This window comes from Anomaloglossus baeobatrachus, chromosome 5 (genome assembly GCF_048569485.1).
Source record: "Anomaloglossus baeobatrachus isolate aAnoBae1 chromosome 5, aAnoBae1.hap1, whole genome shotgun sequence".
NCBI classification, from domain to species: domain Eukaryota; kingdom Metazoa; phylum Chordata; class Amphibia; order Anura; family Aromobatidae; genus Anomaloglossus; species Anomaloglossus baeobatrachus.
In genome coordinates this window covers 322,384,982-322,406,207 of record NC_134357.1, presented here as the reverse complement: position 1 = coordinate 322,406,207, position 21,226 = coordinate 322,384,982, and the positions used below count along the sequence as shown (strand labels likewise).

General features: G+C 41.8%; 1 protein-coding gene across 1 annotated transcript in view; it reads left to right on the top strand.

The window, feature by feature from the left end:
• The window catches only part of LOC142310054 (lysosomal protective protein-like), a 37,091-nt gene extending 16,948 nt beyond the window's left edge, over nt 1-20,143 (top strand). The window contains exons 7-15 of the mRNA XM_075347526.1: nt 2,300-2,391; nt 5,906-5,990; nt 6,463-6,554; nt 9,292-9,364; nt 9,544-9,692; nt 11,498-11,573; nt 17,372-17,461; nt 17,575-17,676; nt 19,921-20,143. Coding sequence (XP_075203641.1) covers nt 2,300-2,391; nt 5,906-5,990; nt 6,463-6,554; nt 9,292-9,364; nt 9,544-9,692; nt 11,498-11,573; nt 17,372-17,461; nt 17,575-17,676; nt 19,921-20,004 — 843 coding nt within the window. The 3' untranslated portion in view covers nt 20,005-20,143. The remainder of the gene's footprint in view (nt 1-2,299; nt 2,392-5,905; nt 5,991-6,462; nt 6,555-9,291; nt 9,365-9,543; nt 9,693-11,497; nt 11,574-17,371; nt 17,462-17,574; nt 17,677-19,920) is intronic.
• Nucleotides 20,144-21,226: the final 1,083 nt, after the last annotated feature.

Here is a 21,226-nt window from a genome sequence, read left to right as displayed (position 1 = left end):
AAAATATTTCTAAAACTATTGTGCAATCACACTTTTTTGCAGTTTTTCCGCACTTGGAATTTTTTTGCCAATTTCCAGTACAATATATGGTAAAACTCATAATTCCATTTAAAAGTACAACTCGTCCCGCGAAAAACAAGCCCCCATATGGCAAGATTGACTGAAAAATAAAAACGTTATGGCTTTTGGAAGAAGAGGAGCAAAAAACAAAAACAGAAAATTGCCCAGTCATAAAGGAGTTAAAGCACCACTTCAGAGTTTTTTTTATTTTTTTATTTTGCAGTGCTGGAGTGGCACTGTAAATGTAAATCCCTTGCCCCTTGTCATACACTCACATTTTGGCGGCTTCATCGTTTTTCGGTGCTGCTCAGATCCCACAGAGCCATCTTGTGCCCGTAACTTCTGACAGTAGTTATTGCTCAAGTGCTGAATGCAAGTCTATGAAAGTCAGAACGAGGCTCCCATAGAGTAGTATTGAGTTCTTACCTCCATGAAACACTGAAGCAGCTGACAGTTCACAAATTGCCAGAGACCAACTTGAGCGCCAGTGGTAATAGATAAAGATGGCAGCAGGTGAGTATAATATGGGGCAGGGGACATTCATTTAAAGCACAACTCCATCAGTGCAATACAAAAAGTGTGTGAGTGTTTTTTTAATGACATTGGCTGTATATTTGGGGTCATTGTTCTGCTGCATAATACATTTGGAGCCAAACAGATGCTTCCTTATTGGTATTACATGATGGATAAGCTTTTGCCTGTATTTCTCAGCATTTAGGATATAAAGTAATGCGTGATATTGAGAAGAGTATGCGCAGTGGTCGGCTAAGAAATTTTAGTGAAGCAAATGAAAGTCTCATCAAGCTTACTTTCCTTTTGATATCGGAAGATTTCCTGCCATGCCATCAGCTCTGAACTGGTAGCAACCAGGGGGATCCAGCTAAACCCATCTACTGTCCAGAAGGGTTCTTCATTGGATAGTTGTGGCCAAAACCCATACCTTTGACATGGAATTAAGAACAGGCAACACTCTACAAAAACATGGAAAATAGGGTGCAGAAAAATGGCAGCAGGTGCTCTGTATGAGGCAATATTTTAAATATTCGGCTGTAAAAAAAGGCTTTGTTTATTGAGGGACTGGAGAGCAGTGCAGTAATGATTATCTGCAGGCAACAGTTTAGCCTGGTGGAGGTTCTGTGTGAGTTTGGGGCTGCATGTCAATAAATTGATTTAGGGTCAAGAAGATCAATGGTGCCTTCAATACTGAAAAAGACAGACATATGCTTATCCATCATGCAGTACCATCATGGAAGCATCGGATTGGGTCCAAATTTATTCTGTAGCAGGTCAACAATCCCAAACATACAGCCAACGTCATTAGAACCTATCTTCAAAGAAAAACAAGGAGTTATGGCAGTAATAATGTGACCCCTTACAAAGCCCTGATCTTAACATCATTTAACCTGTCTGGGCTTAGGGTATGTGCGCACGTTGCTTTTTACCTGCTTTTTACCTGCTTTTTTGCTGCTTTTTCTTCTGCGCTGTTTAATGCCAAAATGGATGTGTTCTTCTATTCAAGCAAAGTCTATGGGAATTTGGGTTTCTTGTTCACACTATGTTGTTCAAAATGCTGCCTTTTTGTGGCAGAACTTTGGTCAAAAACTCAGCTTTTCAAAGAAGCAACATGTCAATTGTTTTTGCCATTTGGGTTTTGCACTGCAAAGCTGAGTTTTTGACCAAAGTTCTGCCACAAAAAGGCAGCATTTTGAACAACATAGTGTGAACAAGAAACCCAAATTCCCATAGACTTTGCTTGAATAGAAGAACACATCCATTTTGGCATTAAACAGCGCAGAAGAAAAAGCAGCAAAAAAGCAGGTAAATAGCAGGTAAAAAGCAACGTGCGCACATACCCTAACATCAAAAGATAGAAGGATTTGCACAAGCCAACATCCAGAGAAGATCTGTGGTTACTTCTCCAAGGTGTTTGGAACATCCTTCCTGCTGAGTTTCTTCAGACCCTGTGTGCAAGCATACAGTACCTAGAAGAATTGATGCTTTGATGCTGTTTTGAAGTGAAAGGATGATCACACCAAATATTGATTTGACTTAAAGTTCTCCATTTTGTAATTTGATAATAATAAACTATTAACATTTCTATTTTTGAAGCATTTTTTTTTCCACACATTCCTAAAACTATTGCACAGTACTGTATATATCAGAAATTAGATCCAGAAAAAAGGTGATGAGCAATTCCAGAGGATAATATAAGTGCAATATTTGTATCTTTTCATTTCAGGGCATTGCTATTGGAAATGGTATTACGGATTATAAATTGAATGACCATTCCTTTATATATTTTGCATACTACCATGGTCTCTTGGATATAAAGTGAGTAAAAAGTGAACACCTGTTCAATATGTATGAAGAATATACATATTATGTCCCATCTTTTTATCTGTCTCTATGCATACTGCCTTTCTCAATAACCTCTATAGATGACTATGGTCTTTGTTAACATGACCATTCATCATAGTACAGACCATAGCACATGTTATTTTACCCAACATGGGCAGAAAAGACCATCTTTTGTAACTCCGAGGTTTTGGTGTGTGACAGCACATGAGATTCTATATAGATGTGAAAATGGTGGAAACCTCCATATGGGAACAAAGGCCCTGATTTATCATTTGCATTTTTTAAGTAACGTTTCTTTTTGGTCTTGTAATCTTCTTCGTCATTAATGGCAACATTTCTTTGAAATGCAGAAAAATTGCAAAAAACCAAGGATTTTTTTTTTCTTTTATCTATTTTTTAGAGCAAAAATTACCATAATTCTTTAAAATGTTGTATGTTAGTCTTCAAAACAAAAAATAGCTAGCTTTTGTAGGCGACTAAGATACTGGATTGGTAGAATGCCATGAAAATGTTGACAAATTTCAATACGTTGCTAATGATGAATTAGACAAAAACATCTAGATAAGGAAATCCATGCCCATATTGGAAAAACAAAAAACAACAACAAACAGACAAAAACAATTTACAATTAACTTATAAAGGGTCAAATTAAATAATTATTCAAAACCACCTATCAACCCCTTTAAAAAACAATTTTATTAAATCAATTAAAAGACAAGTATTGTACACCAGTACAACCACGACAGACATTATTATCCATCCAATGACATATCACAGTGTAGCAATAACAGTAACAAAAAGGAGACAGTTGCACACTGCAGTGCTAAGTTATGTGGAACAATCAATATGGGAATATAAACATGCATTACTGCTATGGAAACATTGAAAAATTGAGATACTTAGCACATAAAAATGGAGAGATTTTATGTGAGCCCAACAGCCAGCGGCAAGGGAACCTCTTTTTGTTTGGTCCTTATCAAACTAATGCCTCTCTTGGGTTAAAAAAACCTACAATGTATGGGCGGACAGGAACCTGCAAATGGAGAATTTTGCCATATTCATTGTTCCATATAACTTAGCACTACAGAGTGTATTTGTCTCCTTTTTGTTATTATCCTTCGTGTTTAGTTTGCATCTGATCACATTAGAATGGTAGGATGTGCCATCAGTCTTTTTCTTAGTGTATCAAATAACAAACCTACACATGACTATAATATAATAATCACACGCCAAATGGCAAATAACTTAGCTCATTGCTTCACTCATAGTTCCAGCACAATGGCAGAGAATTTAGCTGATGACTGCGGCCAGACGCATTTCCCCTCCATTTCTATCAAATGTACCAGGGGGTTCATCAGGGGCATCTCAAATGAGGATTAGCGCAGATCATAGATGTAGTAGACCACTAACATGCTGGATTGGTAGAATGCTATGAAAATTTTGCCAAATTTCAATACGTTGCTAATGATGACTTAGGCTAAGTTCACACTTCCGTTGTTTTCAATCCGTCAGGTCCGTCAGCAACGGATCAGTTGTTTTTTAGATGTCAACTGATGCAACTGATGTGTTTTTCACAGGATTCCTTTCACAGGAATCCTGTGAAAAAACTGATCAGTTGCGTCCGTTACATCCGCTGTGCGTCCGTTTTTTGACGGATCAGTCATGATCCATTTGTGTTTGGGACAGCCCAGTGGGCGTGCCAAACATGCTGGGCATGCTCAGTAGAGCATGACGGAATCCAGCGCTGGATTCTGTCGTAAGACGGATTACGACGGAATCCAGCACCATAGACATACATTGCAAGTGTAATATCAAAAAACTGACCCGCACATCCACAAATGTGAACAGGTGCTAACTGAAAAAACATAGTAACTATAAATGCAAACAGTTGCACACTGAAAAAAGCCAAAAATTTACCAGGGAAAATATGGCACTGCATTACTGCAAAAGAGAGATATTTAGTTTATGTATTGGCCAATGCATGTAAGCCCGGAGACCAACGGCAAGGTATAATTCTGTAATCCGGGAACCTAACTTAAATGCCACTATCTAGGTTAAAAACTTCCTTATCTGGGCAAAATGCCAGTATTTGGACTACAAACCTCCATGTATGGGCTGCTAGGCTCCTGCTACAATGGTTATGAACACAGCCAGGTCTTAGGGCGGAGTGCTCAGTCAGATCTGATAGTGGCATTTTGCCCAGATAAGGATGTTTTTAACCTAGATAGTGGCATTTAAGTTAGGTTCCCGGATTACAGAGATATACCTTGCCGTTGGTCTCCGGGCTTACATGCATTGGCCAATACATAAACTAAATATCTCTCTTTTGCAGTAATGCAGTGCCATATTTTCCCTGGTAAATTTTTGGCTTTTTTCAGTGTGCAACTGTTTGCATTTATAGATACATTGCAAGTGTGACGGATGGCGACGGATTCCTGCGTGGTGCGTTGTTTTCGACGGCCCGAAAAACGTTACATTCTGCGTTGCTCCCCGCCCAGCGGTCAGTGAAAAAATGACGGACCGCGACGCAGCGGACGCAACGCAGGGTCATCAGTCGCAATCCGCCACTAATGCAAGTCTATGGGACACAACGGAATTCGCTAAACGGATTCCGTTGTTTACCATAGCGGTGGATTTCGACTGATACATTTTAGCGGAAATGTGAACTTAGCCTTAGACGAAAACATCTAGATAAGGAAATCCATGCCATTATTGGGGGAAAAAGCCCAAAACAGACAAAAACAATTTACAATTAACTTAAAAGGGGGCAAATTAAAATATTAATAAGGCACAATTAAAAAAAGCCACTGTTATGCGGGTTTCACACGATACGATCTATCGTGCGATCGCACGAGCGATCGTATCTGCCCCCATCGTTTGTGCGTCATGGGCAAATCACTGCCCGTGGCACACAAAGTCGTTAAACCCCCGTCACACGTACTTACCTGCTGAGTGACCTCGCTGTGGGCTGCGAACATCCACTTCCTGAAGGGGGAGGGACGTTAGGCGTCACAGCGACATCACACAGCCACCGGCTGATAGAAGCGGAGGGGCGGAGATGAGCGTGACGTAAACATCCCGCCCACCTCCTCCCTTCCGCATAGCCGGCGGGAGCCGCGGGACGCAGGTAAGCTGTGTTCATTGTTCCCGGGGTGTCACACGGAGCGATGTGTGCTACCCCGGGTATAATGAACAACCGGCGCAGTGAAGAATAAACGATTTTTTAAAAATAAACGATGTGTAAACGATACACCATTTGTATCCGATTTGCGATCGTTCTGAGACGCTCGTAGGTGTCACACGAAACGACGTCGCAAACAATGCCGGATGTGCATCACGAAAAATGTGAGCCCGACGACATATCGCACGATGGATCATCTCATGTGATGCACGCATTACTCCATAAAAATGGTGCAAATACAATGAGTATGGGCGACAATCTATTATTTCACTCTTCTTCATGGCTGTCCTGTTATTTCCGATATAGAACATGGTCACGTCTGGAGTTCTTTTGCTGTAAAGAAAAAGGTTGTGATTTTCTGAATCCCAAAGGCCTGGCATGTAGGATAGCAGTAAGTATTATGGTCATTGTCTGATTCCAAGCGTTCTACAAAAATGACATTGTATAATACACTAGTAAATGGTAAGAATCATACCAGGTTGTAAGCAATAGATACTGTATGTACAATTGGGGAATGTGCTGTAATTCAGCGTATTAGAGCATGACCATGTAGTACAACATATGCTGACACATATAAGTCTCAGCTGTGTTGCTTTATAGCACTGGGATCGAAGGTTCAAATCCCTCCAAGGACAATATCTACAATGAGTTTGTATGTTCTCCTCGTGTTTGTGTGGGTTTCCTCGAGTTTCCTCCCACACGCCAAAGCATGATAGGAAATTTAGATTGTGAGCCCCAAAGTGTTGATGATGCTTGTAAAGCGCTGTGGAATTATTGATGCTATATAAGGGAGTAAAATAAATAAATGTTAACGATCAGGAAGTCTACAATCACTACAATAATCATAATCATTCTCTTTCTAGATTAACCTCGCCTACTCCAAGGCACACAACTCCAAGCTAAATATGTATAATATATATCAGCCATGTGTGGAGGGAGAACCCGGGGAAATCAGGTACATTGATCATATACAGTATATGTATCTATGTGTGTATATATATATATATATATATATATATAAAAATATATACACTGAATGAATATATAAACTCAACACTTTTGTTTTTTCTCCTATTTTTATCTACAAAAAATGCCTTTTCTCTCAATTGCCGTAAACAAATATATCTAAATCTGTGTTACTGAGCACTTCTCCTTTGCCAAGATAATACATCCACCTCACAGATGTGGCATATCAAGATGCTGATGTGAGGTGGATGGATTGTCTTGGAAAAAACAAAAGTCTTGAGTTTATATTTTCATTCAGTGTATATATTTATGCTGAAGTCTGTGTTCTGGGTGCATATTGCAACTGAGAAGTTCCCTTTAAGCTGTGCACTGTTGTTTACTTACAGTGAAAGATTTATTACTAGGACACTATCATTTCTGGACTAGCTGCCTCATGCTAAGTTGTCCAACCACTCCCCCTCCCCTGATAAGCAGCTCACTATAAATCGACAATGCGCATATAAAGCTATGGGGTGGCTGGGGTTAGTTTTCTGAGCTTTGCTTCATGCTACATCTAAGAACTCTAATTGTTTCCCAACTGCTGGACCTAGTAAACTAAGTAATACATCATTCGAATTAGGGTCTCTTTTCCTACATCGTGCTGCTCCCAGGTAGCAAAAATTTTGTCACAGATTCCCCTACAGCCTGACACTGGTACAGTAGGTTCTTGAAGGAAGTAGATATCCTATATAGCCCTATAAATAAAAACTTGAGTTTTATTTTAATCCTTAGGACTACAACTAGACTATATAGTGCTTGTAGTAAAGGAGGTGGCTTTATAATGTCAAAATAATGCTAGTGTGCTATTGTGCTGCTGTGATAAATATATATGTATACTTACTGCTATAGTACATTGAAGCCCTCTGCCACAGGTAACGTAGTCCCTATAGTACATTGGAGCCCTCTGGCACAGGTAACTTAGTCCCTATAGCACATTGGAGCCCTCTGGCACAGGTAACTTAGTCCCTATAGCACATTGGAGCCCTCTGGCACAGGTAACTTAGTCCCTATAGCACATTGGAGCCCTCTGCCACAGGTAACTTAGTCCCTATAGCACATTGGAGCCCTCTGGCACAGGTAACTTAGTCCCTATAGCACATTGGAGCCCTCTGGCACAGGTAACTTAGTCCCTATAGCACATTGGAGCCCTCTGGCACAGGTAACTTAGTCCCTATAGCACATTGGAGCCCTCTGGCACAGGTAACTTAGTAGCTATAGCACATAGCAGCCCTCTGGCACAGGTAACTTAGTCTCTATAGCACATTGGAGCCCTCTGGCACAGGTAACTTAGTCCCTATAGCACATAGGAGCCCTCTGCCACAGGTAACTTAAGGCCCCGTCACACACAGAGATAAATCTTTGGCAGATCTGTGGTTGCAGTGAAATCATGGACATATTGTTCCATTTGTACACAGCCACAAACCTGGCACTGATTGTCCACAATTTCACTGCAACTACAGATCTGCCAAAGATTTATCTCTGTGTGTGACAGGGCCTTTAGTCCCTGTGGGGCTCCTGGGCATTAGTCAGTTATGAATTGTGCAACCCTGTCCATTTGATTTTTTATATGAGTTCTTCACATTGGCATTCAGTTTCAACAAATTCCCATTGCTTCTGGCGGGCAAACTAGTATAGCCCTAATGCACTATTCTACCATGAGAAAAAAACTTAAAGAAGCCCCCTCAACAAACTTTTCATTGCCCAAACTTGTATAAATATGAGTGTAGTGTAGTGTAGTGTAAATGCAGTTTCCATTACTGCTCCAGTCCTCTTCTGGGTCGCATTACAACTATTCAGGTTTGTTCACATTGCTGTCTATGTATGAGCCAGAAGTGACTCTTACTATATAGGTCTGTGGCGCGTTAGAAATAAGCTATGGAGACTTGCATTGTAAAAGCAACTTCCGGCTCACACATAGATCCCAGTGTGAGCATTTTACCACACTTACATTATATTATACTACCTATTCTTTAAAGAGAATCCATCTGCTGGTTTTTGTTAGTTCAGAGCAGCATGATATAGTCAAAGAGATCTTGAATCCAACGATGTATCACTTCGATTACTGGGTGGAGCCGTTCTGACAATCAAGCAGAGCTGTAAAAGCTGCCTGTACTCACACCAGACTCTCTATATACAATGTCTATAGACAGTGATCTGCAAATCACAAGAGTGGTGGAGTCGGACAATATACATAGCACCAGCCAGCTAGTCACAGCAATAATAATGTACTAGTAATAAAACACTCAGCTTAATTAAACAGCAGCACAGGCGCTTGGCATGTGACACATTGTTGAATTCTGTGTGTCAACTCCTACAGCATGCTGTCCTCATTTTGCATAGCAAAAGCCTAATGACAGATTCTATTTAAGCCTGATAGATCACATTATTAATTAACTAGATCACTTCAGATTAGTTACAAAATGCTTCTATCACATTTCTCAAAAATCCTTTAAGAAAAGAAGCAAATAACTTTATTGTGAACAAAACATGAAATCTCTCTTCAATCTGGTAATCAATGTGATTTTACAGAATGGACCGATGTGATAGTCTCTTCTATGACATACTAACATCAAGGCGGTGGTTGGCCATAAACCTTTATTAGACAATGCTGCCCTCGATCTAAGTTGAGTAGGCGTCCAAAAAGAAATTTTTTTGTAAAAAGGAAATTATACATTTTGTGTCTACAGGGACTGTGGGGACCATATTAAGGCTTATCACCCTGGTACAATGTCTATAGAAAGCCATGCCGAATTTAGTCAGGTACGTATGTAAAGCAAAGCACTTAATAGGCAAATCAATTATCGTAGCTGAGACATCAGCATGACGGGCTGCACCTACTCACAACCTTGTATTTCTGAATGTGATAAAAGGCTATTTTCAATAGATGTTACATTTAATGAGATGATTTAATTTATAAATTGTCCTTTATCATTCAACAGAAATTGAGAGAGATATCTCGATTAAACAAGCCAATATCGTTAGGTGTTCCCTGTGTGAACAACACAGACCTCTCTACCTACCTGAACACCCCAGAGGTGCGGTCAGCGTTACACATCCCAAATGAACTGCCGCGGTGGGAAATCTGCAAGTAATTCTTTTAAATGGCTCTTTTACCTACTCAATATGGAAGAATGTACCCTTTGTCTATTATTTTTGATTAGCGGGATGCCAATTGACTTGAAACTAAAAACACACTGCTATCTTGTTTTTAAGTGAATTGGTTGTACAAATGTGGAAGTAGTGTATGGCCTGATACAGGCTTTTTTTATTTAGGGCATCTACTGGGTGCTTTCATACCATTAAAAAAACTGTCTTGAAAGGGAATTTATGTTCTGGAAAGCTGACAGTACATTGGTAGACCTCTCCCCCGGTCCTCTGTGCAGCCGGGGCTGCATCAGCAATGTGTCCATCCTTGTTCTATTGTCCTTATAACAGCTATAATTCAGTGTGACAGGGGCTGCTCTTCACTGTTTCCTCCTCCCCTCTGGGACATTACATCACACATCAGGACGCTGGCTGTTACTCACAGTAGGGAGCTGCACACTGATGTGTGATGTAACGTCCCAGGGGGGAGGAGGAAGCAGTTAAGAGCAGCACCTGTCACACTGAATTAAAGGAGTTATAACGATAATAAAACTGCTCATCTTTATAGTTTGTGAGTGCAAGGACAGTACAAGAATTTATTTTATCTCCCCTTTAATAAAAATTAACTCATTAGGGGCCAAAAAATGTGATCACTAATACCTCTGCAATACATAGGTGGAAAAATCAACAAAACAAAACATTTTATTCAGCTCTGCGGCCACTATTACATCATGGCTCCAGAAAAGTTTGATGAAAGTTCCTCATCAATGCCCCATTTCAATATGAGTTAAAATGCTGTAACCCCATAGCAATTACCTTGATAATCATCACCTTTGTATTTCTTGATTGCACTCGCTGCTGACAATGATCACTGTACATCAGGACGCACTCACAAGTTTACAGAGCCCCATGATTATTATTTGCCTGCCTATGGAGCAAGACTAGCCATCTCAATATCTCTGGGCGCTCCATATAATTGCTTTCAGCGTACATATTTAAAGACGTTATTGGTATCTAATTAGCACCTCATGGTGGCTAAACTTGTGTTTATAGCTTTTTTGACTGTTTAACTATTTGACTCTGTCACCTCAGAAGTTGCTGCTTCACCAGCATCTGTATCAAGCACTGTTTATTAGTGATTAGTGAGACTTGGATCCTATTTTATATATTTTATATATCTCTGTTATTTCAGAGTATACACTTTTATCATTGTGCTTATCCAATGCTGGTTTTTTCCATCTGTCTATGTGTAACAATTGTCAAAAATTTTACACCATGCTCTTTATGTGCAGGATGCCCTGTTCATGTTTTTGACCCAGTCTGTTATTCATTCATTTTTTCTTGTGCCCTATATGTAATTGTCATCTAGTACATCTATATTGTATCTGCCGGCCTGTTTTTGCCGCTGATTCCTTTGTGCCAGTTGCTATTTATTAAACATATTTGCACTTTACTCCTTGTCCTCCAGTCTTTGTTTGATGTTCAGAGTGTGCTCAGACAGGTGCCATGCAGTGGCTTTCCTGCTTCTTTTTCATTGTTTTTTCCTCTTGCATATATTTAAAGACGTGTCCGATGGCACTATTGCAAACTATTATATTTCATAGTATCGGAATTTTACATTTCCACAATACTACTATTCCGACCTACAGGCTGATATTGCTTATAATTTTTATTATTCATTATGGTTTTCCAATATTTACTTGCAATAATGTTGGCTTTCTGTGATTTTTGGATAAGTTGTCCAGAAAAAAAAAAATCTCAGTTTGGTATCCTAATGCCTGTATTTAATTTACTTTTCTTAATTCCCAGTGAGAAAGTGTTTAGAAACTTTGAGAGGGAAGTGGAAAGCGCCCATGACCAATACCTTGAGCTTCTGAATAAAAAGGTAGTTATTAGCTGTTACTAGTAATATTCTACATCTAACAGTATTCACATTGTCTTTTTGCTGAGTTTTTGAGGGGGAAACGGAGTGAAAATGCTCCAAAACCCTCCTAAAAATCAACACTTTCAAAAACCTGGAGTTTCCACTCAGCTTAGGCTATGTGCACACAAAGGTTTTCAAGGAGTTTTTCAGTAAAAACTGAGAGGAAACAGAGCAGAAACTTTCCAAGACACCAATCGCATTATATTGTGATATGGGCATTGTAATGTACTATGATGTATTGTAATGTATAGTGTAACCTGTGATATGTAGTGCTGGTAGGGACAGTTAGAGTTAAGTGTTGGGACTTGTCCACAATGGCAGGGCTTAGTTGATTGTGAAATAAACCATTCCTTATAGTTAGTGGAGGCCTAGTGTGTAACAGAGATGGACATGTAGGCTGTAGGCTGTCAAGGCCATATTTAGTGGGTGACTTCTGGCAAAAGGAGCAAGGAGACCAGAACGGAGGTAGCATGATCCTCAAGTGTTAGCTGGGACATCGAGAGGGGACAACAGTGCAGCTAGAGACTGACCCTTGAATACAGCGTCCCCAAATTGAAGGAGCCAAAGGACAGCACTCTAGTGGCCAGTCACTTAACTGCTAATTTAACGGGTTAATCCCAACTGGCGTGTGACTCTAATTGGTGTACAATTACAATTGGTGTACCCTGGTGTAAACTCCCCAAGCACCTGAAGAGCCTAGTCTCTGCTCTAACATAGTGGCAAAACCTCCTTACCCCTTCCTCCATGAGCAGAAAAGACATGGAGCCGTATAAATGGAAAAGACTGTCACAAATAGTGATTGGCGAACCCCCCGATGTTCGTGTTCGGGAGACTTGCCCAACCTTTTTGTAAAGTTTGAGTTCGGGTTCTGAGATAACGCGAACTTGCATCATATCGGGGGTATTCACTGCACTGCTTGTCACTCGGCAGTCGGTGATGTCAGAGTTCACCCGAGTCGATGAGCCATGGACTCGATTGAACTTTGACTGTCACTGTGCGAGTCTCGCATCGGTATCACCTGGCACGGCGCACACTGTCCCGACAAGAGCGGGTCGGCTGAATGTATTTCCATTCAGCTGAGGCGCTCCTGTCAGGAGAGTGCGCCGTGCTGTGTGATACCGATGCGAGAATTGCAGGAGTCATACGCAAGTGGAATCATACCCTCACTGTCAGCCTGCTTCTCGCTCTGTACAAAGCGATGAAGCAGAGTTGACATGGCTCTTTCTATGGACTACGTCGGACTAAGGAGTTTTTTTATAATAAAGATGGAGTCTCTAAATGTTTTTTGTTTTATTTCTGTTGTGTTGTGGTTTTGTTTTTACTGTTTACTAGAAATTCATGGTGGCCATGTCTAATTTGGCAAGACACCATGAATTTCAGGCTTAGTACCAGCTTAGAATACAAAGCTGGCATTAACCCTTTTATTACCCAGCGTGCCACCACCATCGGGGCCACTGGATGAGCCGGGTAAAGCACATGGAAATGGCGCTAAAAAACAATGCGCCATTTCCAGGGGTGGCTGCGGAGAATCCCAGCCCCTAGCTGCCTGGTTTTACCTTACTGGCAATCAAAATATGGTGGGAGCTCACATATTTTTTTTTTAATTTTTTTTTAAATAATTAAAAAAATTAATGGGCTTCCCTGTATTTTAATTGGCAGCCAAGGTAAAGCCAGGCAGATAGAGGAGCAGCCTGTAGCCATCCACTTTATCTGCACTGAGAATCAAAAATACTGTGGAGCACTATGTCATTTTTTTTAATGATTTATTTATTTTTACAATACTGTGATGTCAGGCAATCACATACCCAGCACAGAGAATGGGCGTCTGTGATTGCCTGTTGGAGTAACCTGATTGCAGCTCATACATACGTATGTGGCAGGAGCTGCACACAGCCATAAAGCTTAGGTAGATGCTAGAATGTACGGGCTCCTGACAGGTATGACGTAACTTGTCATGTGATGTGGCGTGTGGCAATCACAGACACCCATTCTCTGTGCTGGGTCTGTGATTGCCTGACATCACAGTACTGTAAAAATAAATAAATTATTTAAAAAAATAACGTAGGGCTCTGCAGTATTTTTGATTCTCAGCACAGATAAAGCAGATGGTTACGGGCTGCCACCCCCATCTGCCTGGCTTTACCTTGGCTGCCAATAAAAATTCAGGGAAGCCCATTTTTTTTTTGTAAGTTGTATCTTGATGACCAGTCATGTAAAACCAGGCAGCTGGGGGCTGGGATTCCCCACAGCCTGCAGCCACCCCTGGAAATGGCTCATTATTTCTTAGTGCCATTTCCAGGTGCTTTACGAGCTTTTCAGCGGCCCTGATGGTGGTGGCACGCTGGGTAATAAAGAGGTTAATACCAGTTTTGTATTCTCAGCTGGTACTAAGCCCCAAATTCATGGGGTCATGCCAAATTAGACTTTGCCACCATGAATTTCTAGTAAACCGTAAACACAAAAGCACAACGCATAGAACATTTTTTTCTTAAGAAATAAAACAAAAAAACATTTAGAGACTCCATCTTTATTATAAAAAAACTCCTTAGTCCGACATAGTCCACAGGGCGAGCCATGTCAGCTCTGTTTCACCGCTCTGTGCAGACAAGCGTCTATACAGAGCAAGAATCAGGGAGAGCCATCTCAGCTCTGCTTCATCGCTCTGTACAGAGTGAGAAGCAGGCTGACAGTGAGGGTATGATTCCACTTGCGAGTCTTGAATCGGTATCACTCGGCACGGCGCACACTCTCCTGACAGGAACGCCTCAGCTGTATGGAAATATATGTAGCCAACCCGCTCTTGTCAGGAGAGGGTGCGCCATACCGGGTGATACCGATGCGAGACTCGCACAGGGACAGTCAAAGTTCAGTCGCGTCCATGGCTCATGGACTCGGGTGAACCCTGACATCACTGCGAACATGGCCGAAAACAGCCGAAGACTGCCGAGTGACGAGCAATGTAGTGAATACCCCCGGAATTTAATGATCAGAAGCAGAAGTGGCCGGGAGACACAGTCTGCATGACGTGTTGCGGAAGCGGTAAGTATAATCATAATGTTTTTTTAATAATGTGCTTCTTTTACAGCCCCTGGACCCGAACTGGACCCGAACTGTAACACAAGCTTCCCAGATAGTGTTCGTGCACACAATCCCGAACACGAGCTATGTGTTCAGTACGGACCCCAAACTTTATAGTTCGGGTTTGTCCATCACTAGTCACAAACTCTACTGTTGTGGTGGACTGGGTTGTTCTGGGACTCACAGGACCAGTAGGAATGGAGCACTCAGTTTGGAACTGAGACTGGTGGTCTCCTGTGTCGTCATCTGGTCCTGGCCAGTGAAAATAAAAGCATGCAGCCTACTCGGGCGAATAGCCCACGCAACACAAGTCCACACACCCAGCCAAGACTGTATTTCATGTAGCGTGTTGGGGCGTCCGGAATCAATCCCTCACAACAGCAGGGAATTTTTATTCGCCACATTTAGGCTACATGCGCACGCTGCTTCTTTTTCGTATTCACAAACTGTAGCCAAAACTACACCTTGTCAGAGAGAGCCTGGAAATGTCACAAAAAATGTAGGTGCTTTTTTGGTGCGTTTTTGGCTGCAGTTTTGTCAACAATTGTTTCATGTATTATTCAGTTCAAACAAGCCCATAAAGCTTGTTGAATTGAAAAAAAAAATTAGAAATAAATAAATAATTAAAAAAAACTGGCGTGCGGTCCCCCCCAATTTTAATGCCAGCCAGATAAAGCCATACGGCTGAAGGCTGGTATTCTCAGGATGGGGAGCTCCACGTTATGGGGAGCCCCCCAGCCTAACCATATCAGTCAGCAGCCGTTCAGAATGGCCACATCCATTAGATGCGGCTGTTCTGGGACAGTACCCGGCTCTTCCCGATTTGCCCTGGTGCGTTGGCAAATCGGGGTAATAAGGAGTTATTGGCAGCCCATAGCTGCCAATAAGTCCTAGATTAATCATGTCAGGCGTCTCCCGGAGAAACCTTCCATGATTAATCTGTAAGTTACAGTAAATAAACACCCACCTGAAAAAATCCTTAATAAAAAACACTAACAAATTCCCTTGTTCTCCCATTTAATAAGCCCCAAAAAGCCCTCTATGTCTGGTGTAATCCAGGATGGTCCAGCGTCGCTTCCAGCTCTGCTGCATGGAGGTGACCGGAGAAGCAGCAGACACCGCTACTCCGGTCAGCTCCATGCAGCAACTGAAGACAGCCATGCGATCAGCTGAGTTGTCACTGAGGTTACCCGTGGCCACCGCTGAATCCAGCGGTGGCCGCGAGTAACCTCAGTGACAGCTCAGCTGATCGCGCTACTGCGTGGAGCTGACAGGAGCGTGGAGGACGGGACTTTCAGCGGCGGCGGTGGCAGCGAGAGGGGTCCATCATCTCCCTGTGCGTGCATGCTGGGGACAGCGGTACGTCGGGGAACACGTGGAGGACGGGACTATCAGCGGCGGCAGCGAGAGGGGGATGGACATTGGCAGCTGAAAACATTGATATTTCCCTCTCGCTGCCGCCGCCGCTGATAGTCCTGTCCTCCACATCATCTCCCCTGTGCGTGCACACTGGGGACAGCGGTACTTCGGGGTACACGTGGAGGACGGGACTATCAGCGGCGGCGGCAGCGAGAGGGAAAAATCAATGTTTTCAGCTGCCAATGTTCATCCCCCTCTCGCTGCCGCCGCCGCTGATAGTCCTGTCCTTCACATCATCTCCCCTGGGGACAGCGGTACTTCGGGGAACACGTGGAGGACGGGACGGGATGGGACCACTTGCCTGTTATCTCACTTCCTGACAAATCACCTGCGTTCTTGGTACCAAAAACGCAGGTAAAAGGCAGGTAAAATGCACCACTTTTGATTAGCATGCATTTTTCCTGCGTTTTTGATGCCCTCATTGATTTCAATGGGTGACAAATGTTGACAAAAACGCAGGAAAGAATGAACATGCTGCATTTTTTTGTCACAAACTTTTGACAAAAAAAACGCTGACAAATAAACTGCAATGTGCGCATAGCAAATCTGACTTCTCATAGACTTTGCTGGGAAGTCAGATGTCAGAAAGTTCTGCTGACAAAACTGCAGCCAAAAAAGCAGCAAAAAAGCAGCAAAAAAAGCAGCGTGCGCATGTAGCCTTAGACTTTTCTTACACTCAACAGCGGATGTTAAATAACTGCTGATTGGGTACGGAAGATAATCGGCGATTGTTTAATGGCCTGAATAGACTTACCAACTGCACGTCCATATGTACAAAATGATTGCTAATATAATCTTTCAATGTACATAGAATATTATTGTTCTTTGCAGAATATGTCATGTTTACACAGGACAACATCCTGCAGAGAATGATTTTTAACCTGGCTAAAAAAATCATTACACCCAATAAATCAGTTTTAATCTTTGATCTTTTCATCCTATTTTGACGGTCTGGTAGTCAGGAACGGGAAGACAGACCTCACATACTGGCCCCTCTTAAACCAGCATTATTTTTGGATTGCATGAACTAAGATGGATCATTTTTAATAGTTTTAGTGGAGATGGTAACTTGAATGCTAACAAACAAAAAGGAATCTACTCTTTTGTGTGGATCTGAAGAGTAGTCACCTCAATTTTACAAGTGTTTCCATTGCTTTTGACATTACTTCCGATTCTGCCTCCTTCTTCTCATACATACACCATTGTTGCTGAAAAAACATGCAGAAATATTGCTACAAATTGTTGTTTATCCATTCCCACAGAAGTACCGCATCCTGGTGTATAGTGGAGACATGGACTTGGCTTGCAACTTTCTGGGTATTGAGTGGTTTGTGTATGACCTTGACCTGGAGGTAAGTAGACTTATGTAATTAATGTCTACGATCTGTTTCTGCCGCCCAGTAATTTTTTTGATATGTTCTAGTTACACACCAATGTTCTTTCTTTATCTAACGATCTTCTGCAGGAAGAGAAATCATATCATCCTTGGATGTACAAAGAGGGAAAAGTGTCACAGATTGGTGGATACGCAAAACAATATACCAACCTTACCCTTTTAACTGTAAAGGTATAAACTTATCTTACTTCCATCTGGGTTTTACAATAGTACTGCATGAAGCTTGCTTTTCCTTATTTTATTTATTTTTTCATGTACATTCTTGACTTTCTCTGAATTATCATCATTGATGGACTTCATCTCATCCTGTTACTATAAAAAAGTGAAATAAAAAGAAGTGGCCAGAAAGGAGATATAGAAATGTTGCAACATTGATGGCAAACATTTAGGCTATGTGCGCACGCTTCGGATTTACCGCGGAGTTTACTGCGGATTTGTCGCAGATTTGCTGCAGAAAATGTGTCTACCATTTCTGCAGTCATTCCCCAGCAAAACCTTTAGGGATAAAAAAATGCTGTGCGCACACTGCTTTTTTTTATACCTGCGGATTTACCCGCGGAATTTCCGCTGCGGAATTAATGTGCATGTCACTTCTTTTCTGCAGGTACCAGCGTTTTTTGCAATAGATAATGGTAAAAAAACGCAGGGACCAACCCGCGGAAAAACCACGGCAAAAATGCGACAAATCGCAGCAAAAACACAGGCGTGATTTTGCCGCGGTTTTTGTTAAGGGTGCGGTATTCTGCCAGAGGGTGTGGATTTTTCTTAAGAAAAGTCCATTTTCTAGTGTGCACATAGCCTTAGAACGCACAGACTAAATCGCATTAATAAATATAAATGCAATTAACAATGTAATAAAATGCAAAAAAACTTCTTTAGCTGTTTGTCAGTATGTAAGTATACCCGCTGCATAGATGGCCATGCATATGTATTCCCTATTGAGCTAGCTATTGAAGAAAACATTTGAAGGTCATATGGGATGTTTATCTGCTATAAAGTACCGTAGTTCCAAACGTGTTTGTCACATTTTAGTTAGAAGCTACCTCCCATTTAAGCTCTCTTACTGCTAAGAACCCCAGTGATCAGGTGTAATATGTGGGATTGCCTGGCAGCGATTCCTCTGCAGCACCAACATGGTGGAAATTATACACTTCTGTTGAAATCAGTGAGGTGTTAATACAAACTATGGCCCCGCTTCATCACTCCCGGCGATTTTCAGGCTGAACTTCATAAAGGGGCGTACTGTAGTCAGCCTCTTAATGAATGAGGATTATCAGACAGGTGGCATGCACGTCTGGGTGTGCCTTGCTCCAAATCTTATTCTAGTGCATGCCTGGAGTAAGATTGGTGGCTTAAGAAACGTCGCTGCTCATCATAAGTTTGAAAAACGGGGTTAGCCACATCCACATTCCACCTCAGCTCCAACCACTTTGTTGGCGCTGTGCAAGAATGGCTTGAAAATGACAAGAATTGCAAAATTTTAGCGACTTTTCAAAGCTTTTTACACCAGAATTCTTGCATGAAAGCTTTGATGAATCAATCTATATTAATGTGTCATGCGGTGCTCTGTACTGCACTCACTAGGTGTCATGGTGGCGTTGGACTCTATTCACACTGCAGAGTCTGACAGGCAACCTGAGGTTTCTTAGATGACCAAACGTCGGCTGTTTCATCTTCACTGCTCTTCAGTTCAGCAGGAGTTAATTCCTGCTGGCTTGTGATCTGCTGCTAGGAGCTCAGGATGCTAATGACCACTCACAGACTCACAGCTGCAGCGATTCCGGTCTTAGCATGTGATCCAGTTACTTGTGATCTGTTGTATGATCTTGTGTGGTTTGGAAATATCCCTGTTGTCAGTTTATTTCCTCTTTGTATGTTATTTCTTCCGGAGCATGTTTTGTCTCTCCTCTGGGTCTGATTGTTTTTTGTATTTTGGTTCAACCCTGTTTGCATTATTTGTGGGGTTTGTTGCTTCGGTCCTGGTCCTTCCCAGGGGTGGGGGAAAGGGAGTGTTAGACCATGGACGCATAGGAGTTAGGGTCACGCAGGCTGTACAGACCTCGCTACCATCAAGCATACCTCTGGGATAAGGGACAGAGTAGGGTCCCCAGTCTGAGGGCCAGTCTAGGTGCCCCTGCTTCAGTTCTCCAGTAACATTATGTTTTTTACAGACAAAATAATACAATGACAGAAATCCACCTACTATTTTTTTGCATTCAGTTTTTTATTCTTATGGTGACCTTGACTTGACACTTATGTATTGTCTTTATTCTAAATAATAAGTTAAAAAGGAAAATCACAAATATACCATGTCAGATTGTGCAATATAATACTATCCTAAAATCCAATCTTTGTCTGGAGTGCCTACATTCTGGTTACTCAAAAGAACCTAACATTTGTTCTTGTTATTGACAGGGAGCCGGTCACATGGTGCCAACGGACAAACCTTTGGAGGCTTTTCAAATGTTCAAAAGATTCATCAATAATGATGCCTTCTAGACCCCCAGTTCCAGGTCATGGCCACACTGCATCACTCCAGACTGCTTCAGTGTTACTGATCGTATAGTTTGCACAGTTTGCTTAAATGTTATGGATGACTCTTCAGTACTGCTAAATTGTCCATCGCCTAGCCACAATAAATTTCTATTATACAAAATGAAGAATTTTATTTTAAAGCAAAGAAAAGATTCCACATATTGACTGAAGATTGTGCCATGTTTGGTGCAGAAGGTGTATCCAAAAGGGAACCAGTCATGTTGAAAATTTTATCTGATCTGCAGGCAGGATGCTATAGAGATCGGAGTGTTATACAATATTGTGGGAAATGTTTCAGTAAAATTTGTGCTTTTTAAGGGGGTCTAACATGCAGTTATATCGCTAGCGATATCGCTGGTGAAAGCACCCGCCCCCGTCGTTTGTGCGTCACAGGTAAATCGCTGCCCATGGCGCACAATATCATTCTGAGCCATCACACGGGACTTACCTGCCTAACGATGTCGCTGTTGCCGGCTAACCGCCTCCTTTCTAAGGGGGCGGTTCGTTCGGCGTCACAGCGGCGTCACTAAGCGGCCGCACAATAGAAGCAGAGGGGAGGAGATGAGCGGGACGTAACATCCCGCCCACCTCCTTCCTTCCGCATTGCTGGCGGCCGCAGTTAAGCTGTACTTCGTCGTTCCCGAGGTATCACACGTAGCGATGTGTGCTGCCTTGGGAACGACGAACAACCTGCGAGCTCAACAATCAACGATTTTTTGAAAAGGAATGACGTATCAACGATGGATGATAAGGTGAGTATTTTCCATCGCTAACAGTTGCTCCTTGCTGTCACATGCAACGACGTCGCTAACTATGCCGGATGTGCGTCACGGAATCCGTGACCCCGGCGATATATCGTTAGATACGTCATTGCGTGTAATGGGGCCTTAACACATAAGAGTCCAGTGATTGCTCCTATTCACTGACAAACACTGTGGATTTAAATGAATAAAATACAATTTACATTTTATCTTTTCCAAGAAACTTACTACATACTAGTACTAATACATCTACTGTTGATAAAGGGTTAATTATAAGTTTAGGCCATATTAATATGGGGTTAATAACTTAACATCCCTCCATGTTATTTGTTTATCTCTACTTAACTGCAGTAATGTAGAGGCTGCAACCATCATTTACCAATCCCCTTCTATTCCAGCCCCATTATTATTATTATTATTATTAT